The sequence below is a fragment of the Lactuca virosa genome, chromosome 5 (assembly GCF_052849685.1).
Source record: "Lactuca virosa cultivar CGN04683 chromosome 5, Lactuca_virosa_CGN04683_v6, whole genome shotgun sequence".
Lineage (NCBI taxonomy): Eukaryota > Viridiplantae > Streptophyta > Magnoliopsida > Asterales > Asteraceae > Lactuca > Lactuca virosa.
Window position 1 is genome coordinate 234,097,277 of NC_136430.1, and position 8,960 is coordinate 234,106,236.

The 8,960-nt window shown below is 37.3% G+C and overlaps 1 protein-coding gene across 1 annotated transcript; it reads left to right on the forward strand.

Annotated features, from left to right (window-relative positions):
- On the forward strand, nucleotides 1–4,517 carry LOC145112484 (uncharacterized). The gene is made up of 13 exons (XM_079048647.1): nucleotides 1–102; nucleotides 148–600; nucleotides 854–965; nucleotides 1,081–1,232; nucleotides 1,337–1,531; nucleotides 1,634–1,742; nucleotides 1,839–2,047; nucleotides 2,286–2,412; nucleotides 2,478–2,590; nucleotides 3,519–3,627; nucleotides 3,724–3,932; nucleotides 4,171–4,297; nucleotides 4,363–4,517. Exons 1-13 carry the CDS (start codon nucleotides 1–3, stop codon nucleotides 4,515–4,517), a joined length of 2,172 nt encoding a protein of 723 aa, XP_078904773.1.
- The last annotated feature ends 4,443 nt before the right edge of the window (nucleotides 4,518–8,960 follow it).

Genomic DNA, 8,960 nt, shown 5'->3' on the forward strand with positions numbered 1-8,960 from the left:
ATGGTAGGCAAAGATAGCAAGAACGACAAGGATGATGATCCTCGTGTAGATACCAACACTCCATACTATTTACATGCATCTGAATACCAGAGACAGATGCGTGTAAACGACGTTCTTACTGATGGAAACTAATGGGATTGGTTGCAGGAGATGAAGAATTTCTTGTATGCAAAGAACCAAATCGGTTTTATGGATGGAACAATCAAGGCACCAGAAGAAGGCTCACCGGACTTCATGAAGTGGATGTGTTGTGATGCTATGATCAAAGGATGGCTCACCACCGCCATGGAGAAAACGATCAAATTGAGTGTCAGTTACGCAAATACTTCTGCAGAAATATGGGCCGACTTGGAAGAAAGATTTGGGAAAGAAAGTGCACCTTGTGCATATGAGTTAAGACAGACTCTCTCTACAACGCAGGAAGATGGAAGCTCTGTTTCATCCTACTATACCAAGATGCATCGTATATGGGATAAAATTCAGTCTGTTTCTCCAACCCCAAGGTGTACATGTGGCAAGTGCACGTGTGATTTAGGGAAAAGGCTGAGCAAGGCAAAAGAAAAGGAAAGATTATACGAGTTTCTTATGGGACTTGACACTGTTTTTTTACCATAAAACTCAAATTCTTGCATCCAAACCCACTCCTACTCTTGGTATTGCATTTCATCTTGTTTTTGAAGATGAACAACAAAGAGCAATCTTAGCAACGAAGAAACCAATACAAGAGGGTGCAGCATTCCAAACCTTCGCACAAAGCATGAGAGAAACGACGATTGAGCCTAATGTTCAATGAATGAAAGGTGCAACAATGGACGAGCATTGAAGTTTATATGGTAAGAATGGTCATAATAAGGATGGGTGTTTCAAGAAGATTGGCTACCCAGAATGGTGGCTAGGTAAAGGCAAGAAGGAGAAGGGAAAATACAAGGCAACCTTGGCAGATACGGAATCAAGCCCTATACCAGGTCTCACAAGTGAACAGTACCAGAAGCTTGTTAAACACTTTAACAAGGAAGATAAAAATAAGGTGGCTAACATGGTAGGGAAAATTGTACCATTGTACTTGGATTTTTGATACAGGTGCAACGGAGCACATGACGGGGGATTATGATCTTCTAGAGGGGGATATATATGATGATGGCGAGCCACCGGTCATCATACCCAATGACAATTACATTTCAGTAGAAGGAAAAGGAAATTTTGTTTTACCTAATGGACTCAAGCTTGCCAAAGTTTTATACATTCAAAAGTTTAATTGCAATTTATTATCCGTTAGTCGAATGACAAAGGATCTAAATTGTTATATAACATTTTTCCGGATTTCTTTATTGCAAAGGATTTGGAGATGATGAGCTTGATTGGAGCGGGGCAATGTGATAATGGTCTATATTGGATCGAAATGTTAACGAGAAAGGCAATGAAGGTCACACCAGATGCATCTATTTTGCACAAAAGGCTAGGACATGCTTCTGAATCAAAATTATATCAATTAGATTTTTTAGCTAGTTTTTCTTTCAAGTTGAAAAACAAAGTGTGTGACTCATGTGTAAAGGCAAAACATACTCACTTACCCTTTTATGATAGCTCTATTAAAACAAGTGATTGCTTTGATCTGTTGCATTGTGATATTTAGGGATGTTTTCGAACCCCTTCATTATCTGGAGCTCATTATTTTCTCACCATTGTAGATGATTTTAGTAGGGATATTTGGATATTTCTCATTAGACATAAGCATAAAGAAAGTAAATGCTTGATGAATTTTTGCAACATGGTCTAAAATCAGTTTGGAAAGAATGGTAAGAGAATAAGGAGTGATAATGGTGGTTAATTCACATCAGGTGCTATGATTGAATTTTATGCTCAACAAGGGATACTGCTTGAAATATTTTGCCCTCACACACCACAACAGAACGATTTGGTCAAGAGAAAGCATCATCACTTACTTGAAACTGCTAGAGCACTGAAGTTTGAAGCCAATTTGCCTAATAAACTATGGGGAGAATGTGTGATGACAGCTGCTTATATAATTAGCAGATTTCCCTCCAAGGTAATAGGCTTGGAGACGCCTTTTGAGGTATAATTTGGCAATAAACCGGAATATGCACACATGAGAGTATTTGGATGTCTTGCTTATGTAAGGAACACAGAAAGGAAAGGATATAAGTTTGAAGTGAGGGGGAGACCTAGCGTTTTCTTAGGCTATCCACAAGGACAAAAAGTGTACAAGGTGTTTGACATCAACGATAGCAAAGTGATTACGACTAAAGACGTAAGGTTTGTTGAAGAGGTTTATCGTTTTTCGAAAGCTCAAACACAGAGTTGAAAGCCATAATAAAAATGAAAGCATGTTTAATGAGTTCTTTGATGAAGATGCGGATGTCAAAGCCCATGCACAATCAAAGCTCCTCCAAGGTATACTCTATCGCTAATCATATTTCATATGAAAATTTTTCTAATGAACAAAAAATCTTTTCTAGCAACCATCAGTGCAAGCGATGAGCCTAAGTGTTTTAAACAGGCTGTGAAATATGAGCGATGGAAAGAATCAATGAAAAATGAAATAAAGGCTCTAGAAGAAAATAAGACATGCGTACTTGAAGAACTACTGATATTTTGTAACTACACCTACTAGTTTTACCAACTATCTAACTAACTATTACGGCATAAGGCAGTGGGCCTATTCGCAAATAATATAGCACAGATAGTCGGGTATCGAACTCAGGGAACGGATTTAATTTACTAACCTAACTACTAATAGATTAATCTAAAAACAAGCAAAAGTCAAAAAGGGTTTTATCTGATTTTTCAAGTTCAGACAAACTTAAACACTTAACAAATACAGTTTTTATCAATATACTAAAAACACTTTCGTTTAGTTCGAATCCACTTCTCCTCTATGGTTGGTTACTAATTATGGATTATTAAAGTTGGTTACCAATTAGTATATAATTAGCAATTCAAGTCTAAATTAATAATATTTTTACCAATTCATGAACTAGCTTGTATGGTCATACACAAGCAAAACACAGAATTAGCTATTGGGTTATGTAAGATTTATCTGAGCAAAACACAATTATTGTCACAATTTATGTTCTCCAGCACAGCTAAAATTGCTACTTTTATTACTTATCTAAGATTTGGTCGATCCTAGCTCTAGTAATTTAACGGTCACTAAATCACTAGGTAATCAAATTCATGTAATTTAATGGTCAATAAATTACACTTAACTTGAATTTAAGCAACAAAATCACAACTTTAACATGCTAGGTAATGATAATCAAACACAAGAACAAAACCAACTATTAAAATCCAAAAATTAATAAACTAAACCATAGAGTTAAAGTATCATCCAGCTAAATGAAAGCAAATAAGTTCAGCTGCTCATGGCTAGTTTTTCTTTCAAGTTGAAAAACAAAGTGTGTGACTCATGTGTAAAGGCAAAACATACTCACTTACCCTTTTATGATAGCTCTATTAAAACAAGTGATTGCTTTGATCTGTTGCATTGTGATATTTAGGGATGTTTTCGAACCCCTTCATTATCTGGAGCTCATTATTTTCTCACCATTGTAGATGATTTTAGTAGGGATGTTTGGATATTTCTCATTAGACATAAGCATAAAGAAAGTAAATGCTTGATGAATTTTTGCAACATGGTCTAAAATCAGTTTGGAAAGAATGGTAAGAGAATAAGGAGTGATAATGGTGGTTAATTCACATCAGGTGCTATGATTGAATTTTATGCTCAACAAGGGATACTGCTTGAAATATTTTGCCCTCACACACCACAACATAACGATTTGGTCAAGAGAAAGCATCATCACTTACTTGAAACTGCTAGAGCACTGAAGTTTGAAGCCAATTTGCCTAATAAACTATGGGGAGAATGTGTGATGACAGCTGCTTATATAATTAGCAGATTTCCCTCCAAGGTAATAGGCTTGGAGACGCCTTTTGAGGTATAATTTGGCAATAAACCGGAATATGCACACATGAGAGTATTTGGATGTCTTGCTTATGTAAGGAACACAGAAAGGAAAGGAGATAAGTTTGAAGTGAGGGGGAGACCTAGCGTTTTCTTAGGCTATCCACAAGGACAAAAAGTGTACAAGGTGTTTGACATCAACGATAGCAAAGTGATTACGACTAAAGACGTAAGGTTTGTTGAAGAGGTTTATCGTTTTTCGAAAGCTCAAACACAGAGTTGAAAGCCATAATAAAAATGAAAGCATGTTTAATGAGTTCTTTGATGAAGATGCGGATGTCAAAGCCCATGCACAATCAAAGCTCCTCCAAGGTATACTCTATCGCTAATCATATTTCATATGAAAATTTTTCTAATGAACAAAAAATCTTTTCTAGCAACCATCAGTGCAAGCGATGAGCCTAAGTGTTTTAAACAGGCTGTGAAATATGAGCGATGGAAAGAATCAATGAAAAATGAAATAAAGGCTCTAGAAGAAAATAAGACATGCGTACTTGAAGAACTACTGATATTTTGTAACTACACCTACTAGTTTTACCAACTATCTAACTAACTATTACGGCATAAGGCAGTGGGCCTATTCGCAAATAATATAGCACAGATAGTCGGGTATCGAACTCAGGGAACGGATTTAATTTACTAACCTAACTACTAATAGATTAATCTAAAAACAAGCAAAAGTCAAAAAGGGTTTTATCTGATTTTTCAAGTTCAGACAAACTTAAACACTTAACAAATACAGTTTTTATCAATATACTAAAAACACTTTCGTTTAGTTCGAATCCACTTCTCCTCTATGGTTGGTTACTAATTATGGATTATTAAAGTTGGTTACCAATTAGTATATAATTAGCAATTCAAGTCTAAATTAATAATATTTTTACCAATTCATGAACTAGCTTGTATGGTCATACACAAGCAAAACACAGAATTAGCTATTGGGTTATGTAAGATTTATCTGAGCAAAACACAATTATTGTCACAATTTATGTTCTCCAGCACAGCTAAAATTGCTACTTTTATTACTTATCTAAGATTTGGTCGATCCTAGCTCTAGTAATTTAACGGTCACTAAATCACTAGGTAATCAAATTCATGTAATTTAATGGTCAATAAATTACACTTAACTTGAATTTAAGCAACAAAATCACAACTTTAACATGCTAGGTAATGATAATCAAACACAAGAACAAAACCAACTATTAAAATCCAAAAATTAATAAACTAAACCATAGAGTTAAAGTATCATCCAGCTAAATGAAAGCAAATAAGTTCAGCTGCTCATGGCTGAAAACGAAAACATAAGTTCAACATATATCAACATTATTAAAGTAAATCAAACTGATGTGATGATGTGTTCTTCAATTCCTTAATCTCCAAGCTATTTTCCCTTCAAAAGAATGTTTTGTTCACTTCTCTGGACTCTAAAATCAAATACCTCTGATTATCTCTCCTCCCCAAAAGTCTTTCAAATCGTAAGTGTGAAAGAGTATTTATAGATTTGGAAAATACGTGGCTCACGACGTGAAATCGGGTTTCACGTCGTGACTTTGATAAAAATCCGTATCGGGCAAGGATTTTGACTTCCCGGGTAGTTATCTTCTAGAATACCCTCTTCATGTCGTGGGGTTGATTGCCACATCATGAGCTGGGTTTTTTCGCTGGAGTTTTCTTCTTTTAAATCTCCAAATCTCCAAAGTTCCAATCCTTATCAATTGTGGTCCATATTATTCAAGAGTGTTCCGTTTGGCTGCAAAATACAATTTAATTCAATAAGTATCACATATCTTTGCAAATAACCAAAATATTAATTTAAAATGTATTAAGATATTGCCTAAAAATATGTATAAATTTGGCAATATCAACTACCTGAAGGGAAACACGTCATTGATTCAAAAGGGGTGTATAAAATAAAATACAAGCTCTGATACCATAAAGAAATTGATTACTTCAAAAACTTGAACTCATTCAAACAATTAGGGGGGGCTTAAATACAGAGCTAAGAAAAGATATGGAAAAGATAACAATTGATAAGGAAAAGATAACAACTAAATAAAGTCTAGAAAAACGAGATAACAAACAAAATCCTAAAGATAACAACTGATAAGGAAAAGAGAACACCTAAATAAAGACGGTGGTTTCCCGTTCTTCTACTGAAGTAGAGTATAGAGCAATGGCACATGTAGCTAGTGGAGTTTTGTGGCTTCGTTGATTACTTAAAATCTTGAAGGTGGCGCCCACCAAAGCTACTTCACTCTTTTGCGATAATCAGGCAGCTAGACACATTGCTAACAATCGAGTTTTCCATGAACAAACTAAGCATGTAGATATGGACTGATTCTTTGTCAAGGAACGAATTGAGTCTTAGGAGATACGACAAATTTATATAAAAACAAACAAACAATTGGCTGATGTTTCTACAAAGGCCTTAGGAGCTGTCAGAGTAAAGGATTTACTGGTCAAGTTGGGCATTTGCAATTTACATGCTCCAACTTGAGGGGGAGTAAAGGTGTAACGTCCCAAAATTTAAGACTAAAAATTTTAATTTTTATAATAATATAACCATCATCCAAAACATTTTTTTATAAAACCATAACGAAATCAGAGTATGTCAAAATGATCTAAATACATCGGAGTCAAATAAAATGCGGAGGAATATGGTGTGTGCGATGCGATCATCCGAGCTCTTCCCCTTCGATCCAGAAGTACCTGAAACATAAATTGAAAACGGTAAGCATGAAGCTTAGTGAGTTCCCCAAAATACCGCGTACAATACATATCTGCCAGCTCAAGGCTGTGCCGGGTCTATCTCACCCCCGGGTCTATTTCACCCTCGTGTCTATTTCAACTCATGAGTCGTCCCAAGCCGTACCTGGTCTATTTCACCCCCAAGTCTATTTTCAGTCGTATGTCAGCACAAGGCTATACCAGGTCTATTTCACCCCACATACATATAGCAAATAGGCAAACAGGCATATAACACATACAGTAGGAGTCACAACGACTACAAGAACATATCATATCCTAGTGTCCTACAGTATATTGAGTAAACTCACCTCATTCTGTTGACAGTCAAACAAATGATTGGGTTGTTGAACCAGTAATCCCCACTAAATCACAAGTAAAGAAACCCTAATTAGAAATTAGGTCAATAATCTAGACCGAGAGTCCAAACCCTAAATTCTGGCCATAAGGGAAAAAGTTACTTATTCCTTGCCTTATTGGGCCTAGCCCATCAAGGTCCAAATGCTACTAGCCACGAAGCCCAAAAGATAATCTATGTCCAAAATGGGACAAATCCCCGAAGGCTTATCACTGAAAAGTTGAAGGCCCAACAAGGGCCTAAAGTCCCTAAATCCTACACATGGCCCAAAACAAGCCCAAGACCCGCTCTAATGAGTACGCTCAGCATACCAACCAGTACGCCCGGCGTACTCACAACCCTCGCATCATCGGGACATCAGATACATACATGTAGCGTACCCTAAGGTACGCCCGACGTAAGCTGCAATTGGCCAAAACTTTAATCCAATGTCTTAATCAGTTAAGACCCAACGTCTAATTTTAGATCTAGGCTTATTAAAGTGCATTAAGCCATAAAGTTGCCAACTTTATGCTTTTGTATGTCTTAATGGGGCAAATATTGGATTAAACCACATTATCTTCATGAAACCACCTTCAATCCTTGCATGATTGAACTTAATCCATCAAGACTCCATTTTTATGCTCAATGGACGTTAGAAACACTAGGATATAACATTAGCTCATACTCTCAAGAACATCTTAAAGGACCATTTATGAAGAAGTAAGCCCTAAACTACAAAATAACACATGGATTCATCAAGGTAGAACCTTTTAACCTTCAAAAAGCTAGAAACGATGAGAAACCTCTGGATCTACAAGCTCTTTCTGATCCAATGTTTCTTCACAACTCTTTTTATTCTTCTCTAAGCACCACACACACCAAAAAACACACACACACAAAAGCTCAAACTTTAGGGAAAATGGATTAGGGTTTCGAGATATGACTTAAGAGGAAAGGGAGGTTGATAAGGTGGTGAACTTGAAGGACTTAATGAGCTAAAAGAGGGTGCAAAACATAAAAATTAAGGTTTTCCTCTGGCTTTAGTACACCTTGCGTACGCATGGGTAGGCCCAGCTTACGTAGGGGTCACCCTGATGCGCGCATGCAAAGGAGTACACCGTGCATACCTGGTGTACGCCCAATATACTCATGGCCTGGTCCTTGATTTTAATTTAAATAATGGCTAAACTTTATACCTGGCGACTCGGGCATTACAATTCTCCCTAACTAGAATCAGACTTCGTCCTCAAAGTCCGCTGTCTGAAATAACTCTAGGTAAAGCTCCCCCATCTATTCCTCAGGCTCCCAAGTCCACTCTGAACTCTTCTGGTGCTGCCACTACACCTTCACCAACTCCACAACCTTGTTTCTCAACGTTTTCGTCTTCATGTCGAGGATCGTTACCGGTCTCTCAATTTAGTTTAGGCGGTCATCCACCTGTATATCCTCTAATGGAACCACTGCGGAATCATAAACTAAACACTTCCATAGCTGAGAGACGTGAAAACTACTGTGAATCTGACTGAGTTCCTCCAGGAGATCCAAACGATACGCTACCCTGACCACCCAGGCTACAACCCTAAAAGGACCAATATACCTGAGGCCCAGCTTTCCCCGCTTCCTGAATTAGATGACACCTTTCCAAAGTGACACCTTTAGGAGAAACATATCCCCAACCTGGAACACCAGGTCTGAGTGGCGCTTGTCGCCATAGCTCCTCTTCCGACTATGAGTTATCTAAAGTCTACCACAAACCTACTGAATCATCTCGGTCGTCTTGAGTACCAGCTTAGTACTCCCCATGACCCGTTGACCGACCTTACCCTAATATACTGGGGTCCTACACTTCCTCCCATAGAGCATCTCAAAAGGAGTTCGATCGATGTTGGC

Bases quoted from the DNA above. Each gene is read 5' to 3' on its own strand.
- LOC145112484 (XM_079048647.1), top strand. From the start codon at position 1: ATGGTAGGCAAAGATAGCAAGAACGACAAGGATGATGATCCTCGTGTA. The intron at 1,233-1,336 runs GTTTTATACATT...TTTATTGCAAAG, and splicing joins ATGGACTCAAGCTTGCCAAA to GATTTGGAGATGATGAGCTT. The intron at 2,048-2,285 runs GTAATAGGCTTG...GGTTTGTTGAAG, and splicing joins TTAGCAGATTTCCCTCCAAG to AGGTTTATCGTTTTTCGAAA.